This window comes from Amblyomma mixtum, chromosome 3 (genome assembly GCF_055824585.1).
Source record: "Amblyomma mixtum isolate Tamu chromosome 3, ASM5582458v1, whole genome shotgun sequence".
Classification (NCBI taxonomy): Eukaryota; Metazoa; Arthropoda; class Arachnida; order Ixodida; family Ixodidae; genus Amblyomma; species Amblyomma mixtum.
In genome coordinates, this window is record NC_143014.1 from 166,584,222 (window position 1) to 166,604,190 (window position 19,969).

Consider the following 19,969-nt stretch of genomic DNA (forward strand, 5'->3'; position numbering starts at 1 on the left):
TCATTGCATCAAATTCTATCGGGCAGTAACTTGTAGTGTAGGTGGTGAGGTGGTCGTGTTAATAGTGTCGGTATAGAAGTAGAATTTGTAAGGGAGTGCAAGTAGTACTTTTTCCAATTAGAATACGTATACTGGTACACGTCGTTAATGTGTGCAGTTTTTGGAATAATAATTGCGGAAAAATACAGTGGAGCTTAATCAACCGTTATGTCAATTATTCGAAAAGTATGTGAAAATTTGAGAGCAAATTAGATTCATTTAAAATAATTTTGAACATATACTCTTTGATTCGTTCGACTAACTGAACTGAAATTTATTCAATTATGCTGTCCAAAAAGTTAGAACGTTCACAAACCCCTAGGCATTGTCCTCATTTTGTGTGTGAGGGTTGGGAATGGTATGTATGGGTGTCTGATCTTCATGTCCTGAAAAGGGATTCCTGGTTTGGTGTTGTCTTGCATTACTGTGAATCTCTGGTCGTTTTGACATGTTATGCAGTGCCAGTGTTGAGGTAGCCAGTACTGTATGTTTTGTCCTTAGTTTTTGGATGTGTGAATGATTTCAAGCTGGCTCTTGCTCAGTTGAGTGTGAATTTGTTTTGAGTCATGTCTTTGTTAGTACATTGGTCAGTTTTTAGATTTCTCAAATAGCGTTGTTCAATGGCTCCACATTTTTTTTTTCAATTTTGGAGCACTTGACTGATTGTGTGTTGGTGTACGTCCACTGCATGTGTCCTTCAAATTCTATGCACTGTGATCCATGCACTGGCTGTTTCCAGAATAAACTATTTTTCGCAAACACTGCGGCGTCAGCATTTTTTACTGTCCTTTCTCATTTATTGTTTGCTCTTTCGAAATATTTTTTCCTAGCGTTGTACATCTTTTTCTGCATTCTTACTTTACGCTCGCACAGTTTGTAACTCTTTTTACCTGGCTGCATGAAAATCCTGCCTGAGCAGCTTCTGCTCTTCTAGGAGAGCAGGGAAATCGCGCCAAGCTGACTCTTGAGGCAGTACTATTTTCTGTCACTGTGTGAATCAACACTATGTTCAAAATTTAACACTTAACACGGGAAAACAGGCCATATCGAGGTGGTGTGTGTAAAAATAATTTGACCAATCAGTTTAAATATACTGCTCTTTTGCCGCATATAATAGCCAAGTTATAGAGCTCTCTTCAATGACCAAGGAAAACCCGCTTTGCTTAAGAACGAAAGATATCTTAACAAAAACAAAAGAATTGCAGATATTCACAAGAATGGGACACATATACAGTGAGAAAATAGGCGATTAAGAAGTCTAGAACATGTTTGCTGCGCTCCTGCATGATAAACCAGCATTCTAAATTAACAGACATCTTGCTTCTGAACTTTGCGATCAGTAAAAAATAATTGTTCTCGCCAAGTCCTTTTTGCTACTCCACAGCACAGTGCCCAAGTCTGTCCCAGACTATTTTGGCGAAGACTTGATCAGCCGCTAACCGGTTGCACAGAACAATTCATAACATGCCAGGTACCTTAAGAGAGGCCCACAAAAAAGTCGGCTCCTCGGCAACGGCGAAATCGAAAGTTTCCACTTGTTAATCGGGCCACTGCAGAGCACTCACCCATGTGCTAATTAATTAAACCCGACGAATGAATGTCATCTTCTGCACAAACCTCTCGCGTGCATCTAAAAAGTAAAGTCACAATGCTGCAGAATCGGGAAGAAAACCGCCACTGCTGACCAAAAGCCGGTGCGAGCTCACTGACAACGAATTTCGGACAGCTCACATCAACGCGGTATGCATCAAATGAACAGATGCATGCAGTTCATTTCAAAACACGGCACAATATTCAAGCGATTCTGAACAAAACGAGTTTTCTCATTCAACTCACACGAAATTCAACTTGCGAAGGAAAAAAAAAGTGCGAAAAAAAGAGTTTCACCATGCGGGATTTGAACCCACGCACTCCCATTGCCTGTCGACTCTCCGGAGCGACGCGCTAGACCACACGGCCACGGAACAGCGCGGAGTGAGACACCTCTCTTTATTTTTTTTTGCGGACTACTTCCGTAGCCTTCACAGCGTTGCACATGTACCTCGTCGCCATTGGCAGTCAGCTGATGACGGGACCGTAGCGTTGGTAGCGTTCCCTCGCGGTGCAAAGCAAAATTTAATAATGCATGAATCATTCTAAAGCGCTTTAAATCCAAATCTTGCACACTATAAAATGCTTATAAAGGTGTACTAAGCGCATTATAAAATTCAACAAACCTCGTTTGTCAAATTGCACACGCAGTGCACTTCGTGGAGCGACACACAAATGAAAAGTGCACCGGCGGTTGGCTCACGTGACCCGCTCTTTGTAGACCGCCCAAGAAGCCCATGAAGTGGCGCTGATGTGATGATAAAGCACGGAATATATCCAGATAACCCAATGAAGTTGGAGGCGTGACGAGGGTGGGATTTTGTCTTGCTACCATCAGTCCACTCATCTGGGGGCGTCGCCAGAGCTCGGGAAGATTCCGAGTTTCAGCAAACTCGGGCCTTCCAGCATAGCGCCCCTGCATAGCGAACAACGTAAACGGCGGGTCTCAAACAACATGCGAACGAGCCTGCGAACGAGCCCGACTGCAACCAAGCCGACACGCCGCGCAATGCGAGCAACATTAAACCTGCACTTCAGCACGGCTTTCGTACCCGCTAGCGAACGAGCCTGTTTAAAATCATGCCAAACGGCATTTAGTGCGAAGAAAGACTGCAGCCGCTGGCGCTTCACACCAAATCATCCGAAAAAACACGACTGACAACTGAAAAACGACCACAGAGAACGAAGCGCGACTCCCAGCCCCGGCAATGGCGCCGGCGTCTGCTGCGGAGCCAAAAAGCGCGCGCTAACACGTGACTACGGCGCCTCGGCCAATGGGAGGCTCGATTCTCCTGCGGCGCGCCAGGAGAGGAGGAGTGTCGGAAAGTTCAAAGCTTTTCGCTACTTTTGTTTCATTGAGGGGCTTTATTTCCAGCAAATGGCGAGTCACGTGGTTAGTCACGTGACCACAGCTGCCAAGGCGGTGGTCGGCGCAGCGGTCGGCACGGCGGCGGCGCGCGCTTGCAGCTGCGGCGAGGGACCTGATATGTCACGTGGCGGCCACACCTCCACCGCTCCTCCACTTGGAGGTCAAATTGCGGCGCCCATGACCTTGGCTTGACTAGACCAGTAAAACTTTAGCTTTAATAGAGACACATAAACGTTTAAAAAAAAAACACTCTCTATATATCAATGCACTGGAATACAATCTGGCGCACCTCTTCCATACTCCTAAAGGCGCGCAAAAGCGGTTCATCAGGAATGTAATGGGCCGTCTGAACTTGCCATCCGCTCCTCGAAAACGATTACAGTCGTGCCCTGCGCGCCCTGCCAAGTTTTGATTTGAAGACAACACTGCAGTTGCGGGACGGGATCTTCTTTTCCTGTATAGATACATTCGTGGCCACACTGACTGCATGTACAGTCTTTGTCAAACGTTTAGAGCCCAGGGGGTTTGCTTCTAAGCCTCGCAGTGGGACTCCTGTAACATTCGTGGTAGTCCTACCCATTGGAGGAGGAGGAGGAGGAAAACTTTTATTTCTATTTACAGTGAGAGGTCGATGGGGCGAGCCGGAAGGGCCCGCCCCTTACAAACACTAGGAGGGATCCCTAGTCCGGGATCCCTGTAGCTTCCGCAGCGGCCCGGGCTCTAGCTACCAATGCCTGTTGGGCATGGAGTTCGGAGCAGCCGCGCAGGGCAGCTTCCCAGTCCTCTCGAGTGGGGTGGAGGTGGGGTGGGTAGGCAGGATTGGAAGGGCATACCCACACCATGTGGTAGGTGTCCGAAAACTCCTCCTCACAGTGTGGGCACGCGCCCGAGAAAGAAGAATTGAAGTGCTTAAGTACTGCCGGGCACAGTACAGTATTGGTATAAAGGCGGAGAAGCCAGCGCTCCTCCACCCTGGTGAGGCCTTTACAGGGAGGGGGATAGAGACCATGAAAATTTTGATAAAGAGAGGTGATCTCTTTAAAGGTGATGGCCGGATTGAAATTGAATTCCGGATCAGGCTGCGGATGAGGCGACGCCCGGCGAGTAAGCGCGCGGGCGGCAGCGTCGGCTGCCTCGTTCCCCTCAAGACCCGCATGAGCCGGAGCCCACACGATGGTACGATGGGTCGGAAACCCTGTGTATTCGCATGCGTGGAGAATTTTGAAAGCACGGTCTGGAATATACCCTTGCTCAATATTGCGGCAGGCGCCCCTGGAGTCCGTAATACCCAACAAACACAAAACCTCCTCAAAATCTCCCAAAAATGACCCATCGGGACATCGGGAATCTCCCCAGGAGGTGCTCATTTTTCCCGAACACATCTAAAAAACGTCCCCACAACTAGCAATGTCCGAAAAGTTGTGCGTTCCATGGAAAGCCCCAAAAGGTTACTGCTCGATTTCTCGGCTCTGGTTCAATAAAATTATTCCTCCTTTTTCATGCAGCCTGCAGGCATTCAAGCGCACATATGTGCCAAATTTCAGGTGCATACTTACGTTGCAGGTGGTGTAATCCACCTTTCCACTCGTCTGAATGCGTGCTGGCTCGGCCGTTCTGCACTTATCCGTTTACGTGAAATGTGTTAGCATTTTGCAAACAAAGGAAATATGAACTCAAAAAGTAACTCGATTTGGCCCATATAAGAGCAAATAGCAGCGCCATACAGAAGTAATTTCAGTTTACTAGCTGTGCTCTTAGCACGAATTGCATCCTGCCGTCCATGCCGGCGACCGCACCATACACCACCACAATCAAAATGCATTCATGTTTCAGTCAAAAAAAAAACAATACAGACCGAATTGAAAGTCCGTGCCGAACAAAACTTACGTTCAAAGGCGCAAATCTGAATGAATACAAACAGCAGACGCAAACGTATGCACCATTTAATACACAGTGTACATAACACTACGGCGCCATGCATATAATGATGGCCACTTTTTTCTCCAGCCCTGAGAAGTCTGCAATATGAAGCAAGTAAAACAGAATACAGGCTGAAAGTTGATGCACCTTAAACGAGCATTCTAAGGGCCACAAAATCAGATATGCACACGCAAAAGCAAACGTATATAAAGAGCAACTTCGGTGACAAAAGAAAAGACGAGATGGGCGTACGCTGCAGACACGCAGTTTCAGGCCACGGATTTTCTTCAAGTTGAAACCCCCCTCACGCTTAGAGACTCGGAGCAAGCTTCGGCGACGTGTTATCAAACAGAAAAAAAATATTAGTTCTACTAGGCGAAAATAAAAAAAGTGCGAAAAGGGCCTGCAGTATGCTTAAAAATAAATAAATAAATAAAATAAAAAATTAAAATAAACCAACATACCTTGACGACGTTGCCTACGGAAACCCAGGGATGAAATACAAGGCTGCAACAGCTGAGACCATAAATTAAACGCAGGCTTCTGTCCTGCGCCTTCTCACAGCACAGCGAGCGCTCAAACATACGCGTTACACCCTCGTAACGATCCTGGGAGTTTTATTTTCTTGTGACTAAGTGTGGGGATAAGACTGCTTGGAGCCAGGCGGGAAGGTGAACGTGCTCAGGTACGTGCGGTGGCGCGCTGCAGCCATGGTGCGGCAGACCGCGCATGCGGCACAGTCCAGCTTGGGAGTCGAGATCAAGGCACGATTAATCCAGTGGGAGATAGTCAATATAACCATGCGAACACTGCACAAACTATACCGCTGCGGCAGGATGGCTGCGCGGCGGCGAAGTAGAGCAGGCTAATCCATGGGCAATCGCAGAAAGAGAGTGGTGGGTCTCCGAAGGTCCTTCCCGCCTCAGACCGTAGTAGACGGCCACGCTGCCACCACCAACGTGCTGAAGTCGTCGGAGGCGCTGAGGAATGCAGGGTGCGTGCGAGGAGTCACCTATTGCCACGAACTCCGCTGCCGCGAACGCCGCCTCGAACAGCGGCATCAGTAGGGCCGTGGAGCTGCGCAAAGGACTTGCGATGCGCCGCCGCGGTATCAGTTCCAAAAGGAATGGTGTGGGCACGCCGAGGTGCACGGGAAAACTTCCGTGAATCCGTTGCTACGAAGTCCACGACAGCCCAGTTGGCGCAGTGACGAGAGCAAGAACTGCCGCGCGCTGGGGCTTGTGCTCGAACGTCTCGGGCAGCGCGAATAAGCGCGCGCAAAATGGCGTCCGTCCAGCGAGGAAGCCGGACGAGCGACGGGAGGACATTACTGCACTTCTGCCAGACAGCGGCGCAGCGAGGAGTGCCGATAGTCGGAGACGCCTGGAGGGACCACCACATAATGTTGAAGTTAGGCGCAAGCTGGGAAAACGCTAGAAGACGTGAAAGCTGGTGACCGCCGCTGCCGGCGGCGCGATGAAAATGCAGACCGCCGCCGCCTGCCTGCAGCATGGAGCCGACGGCCCACGTGCGAGAAACGCATGCGCCAAGAGAGATGCGGGGTTTACCGTTTCCTTCGGCTGTTCGAATGAAACTGCTGTTTCATCTCTCAAAACGGCGAGTGCAAGAGGAAAACCTTCTCTCCCCGCAGGTTGTGGCCGAGGGAGAGAGAGAAAAGAGAGCGAGCTGTCAATTTTTATTTCTTGTTGAAAACCATTGGTCCCGAAAACGTTATACCCAGTTACCTTTCTGGGACCAAAATGCATTAATTCTTTTTTGTTGCTGCTTAAAACTCTCGAAAGAACGTTTCTAGACCTTTAGTGGGAGCACTGCCTTTATTCTTGTGTTTCTATGTCTTGCCTCTATGGTCTGGAAACGTTTGATAAATGCTGTACTGGGACAGGGACATTCCATCCTTTTTTGGAGTTTCTGAGGAGGTTTTGTGTTTGTTGGGTAATGACTCGGGACTCTGGATCTGCGGCGGCCAGTGCATGCAATGGCGATCTGTTCCGCAAATGTAATGTTTGGGGCACGGAAAGTAAGGCCCTGAACTGTAGTGTTTTGGTGGATGACGGCCGCCGTGTACCAACCCCCATGGTGTGGGCCGGCCGCATCCACATAGAAGACACCTGGCTTATGGCCATATTGTTGAGAAATAGCCTCCGCCCGCGCGAGACGGCGACCATCATGGGTGTCTGCAGTCATGTTCTTCGGAAGGGGTCGCACCTGGAGTGCAAAGCGCCAGGCTTCAGGGATGCGGACCCGTTCTTCTGTATGTGTTGCGTAGCATATGTGTAAGCGGGTCAGAAGGCGCCTCCCCGCAGGTGTTTTGCTTAGGCGCAAGTATTGATTGTTAAGATGAGCTTCTCGTAACTCCCCAAAGGTGTTGGTCATCCCCAGACCGAGGAGACGCTTGTTGGACGTCGTTATGGGGAGGTCGAGCGCTCTCTTATAAATCTTGCGGAGAACTACTTCTAAGGCATTCTCATCGCATTTGCGTAGGTGGAGGTAGGGAGCCGAATATAAAATCCGGCTGGTCACGAATGCCAGCCGCAGGGCATCTTTGCATCGTAGTCCCCCCCTTTTATTGGACACCCGGCGGAGCATCCGACCCACCTGGTCCCCCACCTTACGTAGCTTGTTTAGGGTAGTGTCTATCTTGCGCCTATGATGAATGAAAAGCCCCAGTACCCGGATCTCCTCGTGTTCAGGCATCGGTCCGCTAAGTAGGGAAAGGGCAATTTTGGTTGTGCACTTTGAGTTGGGGCGTATGTGCACAAATTCCGATTTGCTCGGGGAGCATTCAAGACCACAGCGACGAGCGTATTCGTCCACAATAGCTGCCGCTTGTTGCAGGTTGGTCTCGATGTCTCCAACCGATTGTTGTGTTGCCCAGAGGGTGATGTCGTCCTCATACAGAGCGTGCTGCAAACCGGCGACCTCTGCCAGCTGGGTAGGGAGCTTCATCATTGCCAGATTAAATAGTAATGGCGAGAGGACAGCTCCCTGTGGGGTCCCTCGTGTGCCAAGTTGATATGGGCCATATTCTGTGTCTTGCAGCCGGATATAGGATTGGCGATCTGTACGGAATTGTTTGATATAATTGAAAGTATTGCGCCCACAGTCTGTTTGCGACAAGTGGGATAGGATGATCTCGTGGGTCACATTGTCGAAAGCCCCCCGCAGGTCAAGTGCGACGACTACTTTATCATTGCTGGGGTGCTCGACGGGGTCGAGAATCTCCTTGTGAAGTTGCAACAGGACATCTTGTGCGGACCGGTGTGGGCGGAAATCGTACATGGTGTCTGCGAAAATGTTTTGCTGTTCCAGGAAAGCCGGGCAGGACCAGAAATCTTCTTACCTTCAGCAAATTTGGAGCGCTGGAGATGCAGGACCAGAAATCTTCTTACCTTCAGCAAATTTGGAGCGCTGGAGATGCATTACGAACCAAACAGTGCGCTTCAGAAATAAACCCCCTGGGCTCCAAACTTTTGACAAAGGCTGTACGTACCTAGCAGCGATGGCTAAGCCTCACGCGTCTGGATCAAGTCCACGACCATTTCGTGGGTTCAACTCCTCTCCGAGCAACCTCAGTCCCATTGTGCGAATGATGCGTCTTTACACCTGTTTGGTGACACCTAATCTTGATATATTCCATCGTGAGTTCGTCGAATCCAAGCGAGACACACAGACCTCAATAGGGCGTCAACATATGTCTGTTTGTTAATCATTATTATCATCATCATTTTGCTATGTTCAGCTCATTTTTCTCCTCTGTATTCATCACCGCGTGCACCACTTGACTAAGCCTTTGGCAACTGGTGAGCACCTTGAAAAATACTTAAATAAATAAATTGAAAATAAACAAAAATAAAGACGGTATAAAAGTGCAAGTTGCGCTGCCGCCGTTCCTTCTTCCCTAACTCCTCAACAACGAAGCGTTCAACCACTTCCATAAGTTTTTTTTTTTAAGATTTATCGCCTGTGCGAACATATTAGTAACGCCATTATCAGTTCTAATTTGCACTTGTGCCAGGGTAATGGACTCGATGCAGCCACTTACTTTGGGTGCACCAGGGCTGTGGGGGATCCCACACACCGCCCTGACACCTGAGAGGAGCTTCTTCTCCTCCCGCGCTTCGAAGCGACTCCCGTGTGAATCGATACCCGTCTACGCATTTCACAACGAGGCTGTTGTCAGATTCTGTCACTTGGGTACCATTTTCTGCAAGCAACTGAAAAAAAAACGTAAAGGATGCTAAGAGCAGGCGTCTGCTGTTCTTAGTATGCAACTCGATCTGTTGCCTTCAAAGCAAGTACACCTTTCATCCTTTCAGCCTCAACCCAAAAGGCTACCCCCATTCGATGCATGGTGAAGGCATTTTTTATCAACGGAGTTTCTAATAGCAAAAGTAGGTTACCCTCTGCAATTTAAATTTTTCAAAGTTTGAATCACCTGACCAATTTTTAAACTTCACTAGTTTTTGTTCCTCGCATGCATTCTACATTATTCACGCAGTTCTCACGCTCACCTTTGCTAATTCCTTGCATTCACTTCAAAGCCATGTTCGTGACCAGTCCACGCCAAGGGTGTGACTTACTGCCACAGGTGAGCAAATGCAAGCATTTCTTCTTTTGCTTCTTTACTTTTAAAATATTCTCCTTCCCTCAGTCTCAAATCGTAAAAATATCTCCCCTCCAACGTCCACACCATGTTTGTGAGAAGTCTTTATGGGCAGACGAAAGCATATTCACATAGCAGCAGCGGTGAACCCGACCAAATCGCTTGGTTCGTACGTGCCATCAACAAGTTGATGCGCACTGAGTTACACAGACATTACGTTTATTCCGGGGCCCCCTACTCAGCCCGCGTGCCTCCTTTGTTGCTCTCTCTGTGGAGATCAGTCTGCTCTTGCCACCTCTGGAGTGGAAGAGAAAACCAAAATACAAGGGCGCCGCAGCCACTGGAGTTTCTCTAAAAAAAAATAAACTGCGCATTCAGGGTAAAATTAAAGCAAGTGAGTCCGCACGGCACGCCTCGCGAAAGGTTCTTGAGCATTATGGCAATACATTGCTCACGAAAGACTTTTCGAGCGCTGTGACCATTTTAAGAGATGCTGCCGAAACTTCCTTCAATGTCATTTCCCAAAGGCATCCCGTACACTGGTGCATAACCTATAAATGCGGTGAGATTCCTTCCCATACTCTAATGCAAACAGCTCATAGATGCCTCAAGGAGGCTGATGTGAAGCATTAGGCTGTGGAATGTGACCGCGTTGCGCTGATGTAGAATAACAGAGACATCCAAGACACAGAATTTCTAAGATTCCTAGAACGGTTTCATATCTTGCCAATGAAAGAGGCTCCTAGGGATTGTGAGCTGGGGCTGTACGCTTACAATAAAATATTGTAAATCGCAAGCAATTATTCATATATCGTTAAGCCAGATAGAGCTACGAGCAAAACATGAATCCGCGAAGCACATAATTTAAATGCTCATAATTTTAATAGCAGCAGCACTTCTACGACACGGAAAGCAGTTCTTTGTCCATATTGTATTGCCGCATAACAAAGGGGAAGTAGAGAGCAACAAAGTCTGCCATGTGTCAGTGCTTTAGTGATAAACGTGGTGGCCAGTGAGGAGTGTTTGTCACTGAATTCCTAAGTTTCGAAATGAATGGTGTCAATAACAAAGTGTGCTTTTAAAGAGACATTCCTTCGTGTTTAACTTTAAAAATAGTTCTTAAATACATAAAAAATAACTGGTTTTAAACTGAGAACTACGCTGACGACGGCAGAGGAGTGAAGCGCAAAGTGATGACGCTTGTAGCATACTAGTAGCGATAGACTGCCAGGTTTGAGAGCTACCAATATCATAAAAAGAAACTAGACGTTTGTGTGTTTCTCACGGTATCTGTTGACAGCAACAACAAAATGCTAAACGCCCATTTGAGACCACTGCTTTCTCGGTTTCCTGATTATAGCCATCAGAACAATGAAAAGACACTCGAAGTACCGCTTTCAACAGCATGTTTCCTACCCTTCAATCACAGGGCCAATCAGATATAACGCCCGTTGGTGCCCACCGATGAAATAAAAGCGATACATACCGTACGTACTGACTGATTCATAAAGAGGCTAAAAAGAAGCTAGTCGAGAGGGGCCAGCTCACAGAGGACACACTTATTTCTTGATGCTTTTTCATGCCTCCACAGGTGCTTCGTACGATGCTAGATATCCACACTTTTACGTAGAATGTCGTCTTTACCTTCAGAATTATCGCTGGTGGGAATAGTAGCACCCCGTCTACTGGCTGGGTGGTCTGACGTCAGAACCGTGCCACCGCTGGTGCATATGCACCAGCGGTGGCACGGTTCTGACATGCCTATCTTATCGAATTCACCACCATATTGTTACCCGCTATTAGACATAAATTTTGGTGTCACAAATAAAAAGAGAAAACAGGCTTCCCCTTTAGGATGAACTGTTCATGAAAACAAAGGTTTGCAAAAAAAAAACCAGCTGATACGCACATGTAATCTGAGGGCTTATCCTAATTCTAGTTCCCGTTAAGATGACTGTGAGGAACACTACGGCAAGCGAAAAGTTTGTTTACCCGTACCCGTGATCCGTAAGACGTGTTTCGTAGGACATCAAAACCGGGCCCAGGCTGTATGTCACATATGGCTGGAATGAAAGAAGGGGAACATTAGTATCTTTGCTTTTTCTCCACACAGAGTCATTCCTTCGCTCGAGTGTTTCGTCAACGCTTGTGCGGTTACCGAAGAGAGTATTCACTCACTACCATAATAGGGGCTCAAGTTACATATTACAAAACGTTGTATTGGTTCTATTCACCCTCAATAACACAGATTCAAAAGGCGGTACCCACTAATGACCTTACTTCCTTTATCGTCATGCACGATGACAGCAATCAAAGGTGCGCTTAACACCCATATGACGTCAAAAGCAGTCTGACTAGTTAGCGCCTTTAAAAACGATAAAGTTGGCACGCGGAGCCGTTTCCGTGTCACAGAAATAATATTGGGCTGCAGTAAACGAATAATGGTTTATAGGTTTTGTCGTCCCAGAGCTACTCAGTTTATAAGGGATAGAAGAGGAATGAAAAAGTGCAACAATTCAAGCTTCACACTTCTGAAAAAAAAATGTTTCGCTTCTGCATCATAATTATGACTGAAACAGCGACACAAGATTTCGCCGAAAAAGTGCCAGTAGGCTTGAAGAGCTAGAATTCTTGAACCTCCTAATTCTGCTGGAACGCAAGAAAGGGAAGGGCCTGAGGAGCATCCGCCTACTCGCCGCGAATTCAACCACGCCGTTTACATTACCACAGATTCATCCGCTGGAGGCGGTTGTGGACTCCCCTATTAACATAAGAAGCCGGTTTTTGTTTACGAGGATCAAAACTCTTTATAGCAGCATTGGCTGAAAGCTATCAGCTTTTGCTTTCTAGCATCAGTGCTAACGCCTATACTGCACAGTTCTTGCGCAAAATCAACCACAGAAGATAAGCCGTCAAAGCTAACCCAAGATCTGCATATTGTATAATGAAAAACACTGAAAACATCATCCTTCTGGCGACTCGAAAGGTCAGGCTTCAGCATCTCTGTTGAAAGAGCCACTGCGTGAATTTGAAATAAGCTTCGTGTGCGTTCGCACCGATTAGACTGCACACTTACCTTCGCAATGCGGATATTCACCGGACCATTTACCGTCTCCGCCGCAGGTGCGGGTGCTGTTGCCGACCAGCTTGAAACCTCGGTTGCACTTGAATATGGCCTTCGACCGCAGCACAGTTTCCCGAAGGCGCAGAACGCCGTTAGAGATGCCTTCCAGGTCGCCGCAATCCACGACTGCGCCAGAGAACATCGGTTGAGTGCAAATGCAGCAGGGTTGGAGGAGCGTGATACTTCAATTGCAATAAAAAGGCATCACAATAACTCACAATAACAGATGATCACAATAACTCACAGATGAAACATTCCAGCCCAATTATGTGGAGCACATCATCAAACAATGTGCCAATTTCTTTTCATCCGAAGTTCGAGCTAAGCCCGCATACCTAACAAAAATAATAGACCATAATAAAATAATAGTCCATAATAATAGACCATAATCGGGAGTAACCAATGAAGCTTAGAAAAAAAACTCTGCCTCTCCCGTAACCGAGAGTAGAGTAAGCATGAAATGTTTACGGGCCTAATGTCATCTCGGTGGACACCCGAACCGCACCGTACAGGAAGGGAGGAACGCCACCAGCCGTTCAGCGCGATGCCTTGCCATTTTTAACGCAAGGTTTTTTGAGGAAAGGAAATGGCGCAGTAATTCTCTGCCATCTCGGTGGACACCCGAACCGCACCGTAATGGAAGGGTGGAACGCCACCACCCGTTCGGCGCGATGCCTTGCCCTTTGAACGCAGCGCTTCTCCCCCGGGCCCCTGTGCGCCTGCGCGGCTTTGCTTCGATGCGCGAAGCCCCTAAGAGATCACGTATGACAACGAAGTGTAACGTGGCATTTATGTGCTTTTTGCACGCGTTATTAGAAATCGGAAATTATAATTCCGTGCATTATCAAACCCACAGCTCCACTGATATCTTGATAAACATTGAGAAGGCACTGGCAGCAGTTATTTTTTGTCTCGTTTGGAGACCAACCGGCGCTTGCATGCCGGTCGCGTAGGAGGGCTTAGAGAGTCTCGTTAAATCTCGTTAAGTCTCGTACGGTGCCCGGATGTTCTCGTTTCAGAGCCCGGATGACTGGAATTCAGTGCCCGGATGAGTGGATTTCAGTGCCCGGATCACTGGAATTCAGTGCCCGGATGACTGGAATTCAGTGCCCGGATGACTGGAATTCAGTGCCCGGATGACTGGAATTTAGTGCCCGGATGAGTGGATTTCAGTGCCCGGATGATGGCTCTCGGTCTCGGCGTGACGTCACCACACTGCCGACAACGGGGGCTAAAAGCATTTCATGCTTAAAAACTTCAGAAAAGCGGCTCCCTTCGTTTTGAGACTTAATAGGCGGGTGTCCTCTTTTTGTTCGTCACTCGGGCGGCGAGCTTTTTATTGCGAAAACAATACTTCTTGCACTTTCACGCCTTCGCCGTGCCGCGGCCGGTGACCACCACCGTGCCGCGGGCGGTGACCACCATCGTGCCGCGGCGGTGACCACCATTGACCTTTAGTTCACCTTGATTGCATTAGATTGTATTAGATTGGATTATATTGGATTAGATTGGATTGGATTGGATTAGATTAAATTACATTACATTACATTAAGTTAGATTACATTGCATTCAATTGGATTGGATTGGATTGCATTGCATGGGATTGGATGGCAGTTGATTGGATTGGAGTGGATTGGATTGGAGTGGATTGCATTAGATTAAATTAGATCACATTAGATTACATTACATTACATTGTATTGGAGTTGATTGGATTGGATTGCAGCGGATTGGATTGCAGTGGATTGGATCGGAGTGGATTGCATTGGTTTGCATTGGATTGGGTTGGATGGCATTGGATTGAAATCGATTGCATTGGATTGGATTGGACAGCGTTGGATTGGATTGAAGTGCATTGGGTTTGAGTGGATTGCATTGCAGTGCATTGCATTACATTAAATTACATCACATTAGATTACATTACATTAGATTATATTGGATTGGATTGTAGTGGATTGGATTGGATTGAAGTGTATTTCATTGCAGTGGATTGGATTGAAGTGGATTGCATTGGATTGGATTGGATTGGATTGCATTGAATTCCATTGCATTGGATTGCATTGCATTGAAGTGGATTGCATTGGATTGCATTGCATTTGATTTGATTGCAGTGGATTGGATTGGAGTGGATTGCATTGCAGTGGATTACATTACATTAAATTACATCACATTAGATTACATTAGAGGGTTATTGGGGTTTAACGTCCCGAAGCGACTCAGGCTATGAGGGACGCAGATTACATTAGATTACATTGGATTGAATTGCATTGGATTGCATTGGATTGGACTGGATTGGAGTGGATTGCATTGGATTGGATTGTATTCGGTCAAGCTAGGAAACGACGGCGGGCTGAAGAAACGAATGAAGTTGCTTTCGCAATTTACGGCCTTAACCAAGCTAAGCCTCTACCAATTTTTCGGCCCGTAGCCGGGTGACGGGCTAGTTGGTCCCTCTAGCTTGAGTGCATTTTGCCGGCATATTTCTACGAGACGCACGACAGCGTAAGGGACACACGCAGGACGGACGATGATTATTCTGTCCGGCGTCTCGCTGAAATGCACTGGGAAAATGCATTCAAGCTGGTCCTTTGGTTGATTGTGGACTGTATTAAGTACAGAGTCGATTACACTTCTCTAGAGCGCTGGAAAGGTGCCGGTCAGGGGGAAAGATGAGAAACTATGAAGCAGGTATTGACTTTCATTGATAATGCTTGCGCTGGAGAGCAGCCGAATCGAGACGTGAAGCGTACAGGCACCAGCGCCTTACCGCTAGGAAAGCAGTTGCGAAAGATTTCAGTTCATTTGCTCCGCAGCCCACCGTCCGAGCACTCTGGACAAGTGTGATCGATTCTGTATGTATATATTTTCACTTCACCATGCTCGCACAATTTTTTTTCTCTGTCCACGCACCGACACTTCACCTAGATAACAATAAAGCTTAATTATCTCCTGAATAAGAGAAGAGAGCATACATGTCTTCTATGCGAACACTACATTCATGGGTACGTACAGAATGAGCCGCATTCACGGCAGCCAAAGTATGAGGATAGGTTATGTATGTCATGCATCCGCGCCCCTTGGATGAAACTGCACTCGAAGAAATTAGCCTCGACAGAAGTTGTGTGCTACTATAGGAGCTCCTGTGTGAAGAACTGCTGCAAAAATGAATGGTAACTTCCCCACGAAACCCACCGCCTACGCTTGTCTCTATCTATGCGCAGCACTCATTCTAGTAATATCCAAATCCAGTGGTACCATAGTATTGTCTGTACCGAAACGTATATGCATTTTGTATAAGTTTTAATGTAGGAATGCAATATTTGTCTGTATTTTGACTCTCTGGCTTCGGCGCAATTATGTCCGTCCGTGGACGGATAGACACCTCACCTGCTAATGCTCACGTGAATGACAGTCGAGAACATGCTTTCATTTATAAACTATAATAGTACACCCTCAAAGATAGCACAGCCTCAAAAAGAGCGAAAGAGACTGCAGTGCTGTCTTTAGGGACTGCTTACTTGACATAACTTTCCTAATGAGTACAATGCCTCGTTGAGCATTGAGAGCTTCCTGCGCAAATCCTATACGGGTACAAGGAGTTCAATGATGGCTCTACTTCCATCGGTTGTATAATGTAGCGCAGATATATTTATTTTTATTCATTTATTTATTATCATAACAGGTAAACCTTCAATACAGAAAGCTGAGCGGATCCATAACCAAAGGCTGGTACCGGATCCATACACAAGAATATGAAAAATTGGTGGTGGCTTAGTTTGGTTAAGCCTGGTAATTGCGAAGCAATACGTGGGTTCTGCTATTGTACCGCTGTTGCTTCCTCTTTGCATTCTGCCGAAGTGCTTGCTTGCTTGAGGCGGCATCTCTCAACCCTCACAAGAGGCCGAACCAGAGTCGGTGCCTACCGCCTCGCACTGCGACGGCTTGAGCCGGCCCCCCGTTTTTACACAGATGGTGTGACGTCACTCCTAGCGCGGCGCCCCTGGTGAGAGGAGCGGGAGTTAGGCCGCCGCTCCGTGCCTACCGCCTTGCATCGCGACGGCGTGAGATGGGGACCCGTTTTTACACAGATGGTGTGACGTCACTCCGAACGCGGAGCCCCTGGTGAGAGGAGCGGGAGTTAGGCCGCCGCTCCGTGCCTACCGCCTCGCATCGCGACGGCGTGAGATGGGGCCACGTTTTTACACAGATGGTGTGACGTCACACCAGACGTCATGCTAAAGGTCAACCGTGCCTACCACCGCCTCGCGTTTTGGCGGGCTGAGGTGGTAGCTAAAGTAGTATTGCTTCGCAATAAAAGTGAGGGGGAAGATGGCTGGAAGATGGATATTGTCCGCTGTGAAACTGTATCTCTCGCAAAATATCTTCGCAGCCGATTCCGCCGAACGAGAGTAAAGAGAGACCATTCTGAGCGGCGGGAAGAGAGTATATACCTCAGCAAAAGCTCTCAGTAAGTACCATTCAGAGAAGGCATGTACTTGCGTACATAAGCTGCAGTAACGGCGGTTTCCTAAGTGTCGCAGTTTCTGCGAGTCAATTACAGCTCTAACGCTAAATGAAAATGCTATGTGCCCTCCGGGGATGGCATTCACGTTGTCGTTGTCGTAAGAGAGCGACCTTACAAGGAAAAACGTTCCGCCGAAACATCCAATGCATCGGTTGAAAAAATAACATTTCCACTAAATGCCTATAAATATTCACTATTCGCCGCAAAACAAACGTCCAAATACATCCTATTGCAGTTCTCTAACTGCGTGCATTGTTGGCCTGAGCATAAGTGAAGCGACGCTGGATTTTTAGCACAATTATTTTGTACCAGGATGCTATTGATATTTTACGGAGGGAAAACCTCCAGCCTACTCTATGAAATTGCTTCTGAATTGAAATTTGCTTCGGTGTGAAATTTGGTCTGGATTATTTCATCGTTAATTAAGCGGTGCAAACTTACAGGGCAGCGATCTGTGAGTTGCCGGACAGTTGGAACACCGAAGTCTGCAAAATGTACGTAGGAAGCAGTCCCGAGACTCAAACTGCAGCGTTTATAATCAATAGCAATACATCTCGGCCCTCTGGCGTCGCGAGAGGCCCGCGACTGGAGACACATTCACAGATATGCCTTCGGTGGCGACACCCCTGAAATACTTAGGTCTTTGTAAAACTAGCGTGACAGCCAGCGAGGAACAAACCGACATTTTGCATGAAAGAGTGGAAAAAGTCACAACGCGGGATTTTTCTTTTTTTTCGGGGGGAGGGGGGGGGCGAAGTGTTGTGTGCAATTTTTTTTTATTATCAAACTATGCTCTGTGCTTATGCGCTTACTGTGTTGCATTGTTCCTGGCTTGATGTGGATATAATATTTATAGGGGGTTTTATGTGGCAAAGAACAAGTCGGGCGAACCTAATCCGATGATTTGTTGATTGAATAATTTGTAAACTGTACACTTTTCGTTCGAAATCTAAAAGCCCCTCTGTTACGTGAAGTCGTGAAGCTAAAATTAAAGAGACTGTTGTCGGACATTGTTATATCTTGCGAGTGCCTTCGGGTGGCGGTACAGGGATACTTAAAAGAAGACGTAGTTGACTGTGATTTCCTATGTGCTAGGTTTCCTGATGAGCATTTAGGAGGGGCAAACCGAAGAACACTGCTTGTCAGCATTGTCCTGCCTGCTCCCTTGTACCGAAGTTTTTATACAGGGTGTTTCACCTAAGACTTTACACAATTTTCAAAAATAGGCTTTTTGAGTTAGAATAGCGCTTTTTTCGGCATAGCATTGTCAGCGGTGTAGTAAATCAGAATACAGCTAAGGCGTGCTAACTAGCGGCCTGGTTAATTGGTATTGAATAGTTAAGTTTTCAACTATTACAACTTGGTTCCTTAATTACTGAAAGGCGCGTAGCCCACAGCAAGTAATATGAATATAAGTTTTTAGATTTTCCACAGCACGGTAACTCTCGGGGCTGTGGATGAACAAATTTTGGCAACATCGCGCCAAAATGCGCGCACTTTCGAGAAACTTGCAGGCAAAGCAACCTCTCCAGTGCGCACAACTGGTCGAAATATCCAAAATTTGTTAGGCCACAGCACCGAGGGTAAGCGTGTTTTCAAAATACTAAAAATTCCTATAGATATTACTTAAAGCGGGGTACAGCTTTTCAATAGTTAAGAACCGTAAGAGTAATAGTTAAAAAGATAACTATTCAATTTTAGGTAACCAGCCTGCTAGTAACTCGTCTTAACCGTATTCTGATGTGATACACCGTTCACATTGTTATGACGCAAATGCACTATGCTAACTGAAGAAGCCTACTTCTAAAGCTTGCTAAGATCTTAGATGAAACAATGTGCCGCCGCGGTGGCTCAGTGGTTATCGTGCTCGGCTGCTGACCCGAAAGACGCGGGTTCCATTCCTGCCGCGGCGGTCGAATTTCGATGGAGGCGAAATTCTAGAGGCCCGAGTACTGTGCGACGTCAGCGCACGGTGAAGACCCCAGTTGGTCGAAATTTCCGGAGCCCTTCACTACGGCGTCCCTCATAGCCTGAGTCGCTATGGGACGTTAAACTCCCATGATTCAAAATCTTAGGTGCAACGCGCTGTATATCGAGGAATGTAAGAGACGTTCTAAAGCATGGAAATGGAGCAAAATTAATCCTTCTTTCTTTGGCTGCATACAGTAGAACACGTCTTCCTGGACTGCTGGGAAGGCATGTTCTTCTGAGACATCCTGTAAACGACTTTAAAAAGGACTTACCGCTAGACTTTCACAGTATTAGGTTTCTACCGATAGAACGAAGAAGCCGCCGCGGTGGCTCAGTGGTTATGGTGCTCGGCTGCTGACCCAAAAGACGCGGGTTCGATCCCGGTCGCGGCGGCTAGAATTTCTTTGGAGGAGAAATTCTCAGAGGCCCGTGTACTGTGCGATGTCAGTGCACGTTAAAGAACCCCAGGTGGTCGAAATTTCCGGAGCCCTTCCCTACGGCGTCCCTCATAGCCTAAGTCGCTTTGGGACGTTACACCCCATAAACCAACCAACCAACCAACCATAGAACGAAGATGACGTCGCCTTTGACGCGATAATGCTTCTGGATCCGAAAAGCATCTCTCGCGGGCGCATGGCTGCGCACCATGCTGACGTTGTTGCCCGGTAGTACCGGGAGAATTTCTTCAAGTCGGCGGGTAGATTCCTTGAGACACAAAGGCCCTTAAAAACCCACACCAGAGTGGCTAGATTAAAGAAAACCACTCGTACATTTAATGCGCAGGAGCTTTTTTTTTTAGTATTTAGAAA

At 47.3% G+C, this 19,969-nt stretch overlaps 1 protein-coding gene across 3 annotated transcripts in view; it reads right to left on the reverse strand.

Annotated features, from left to right (window-relative positions):
• The window catches only part of LOC149352619 (sushi, von Willebrand factor type A, EGF and pentraxin domain-containing protein 1-like), a 261,506-nt gene that overhangs the window by 206,256 nt on the left and 35,281 nt on the right, over positions 1-19,969 (reverse strand). For all 3 annotated transcript variants that reach the window (XM_089581812.1, XM_089581813.1, XM_089581811.1), the window contains exons 6-8: positions 12,619-12,792; positions 11,541-11,605; positions 8,982-9,153 (exon numbers count right to left, since the gene is read on the reverse strand). In XM_089581812.1, coding sequence (XP_089437938.1) covers positions 8,982-9,153; positions 11,541-11,605; positions 12,619-12,792 — 411 coding nt within the window. The remainder of the gene's footprint in view (positions 1-8,981; positions 9,154-11,540; positions 11,606-12,618; positions 12,793-19,969) is intronic.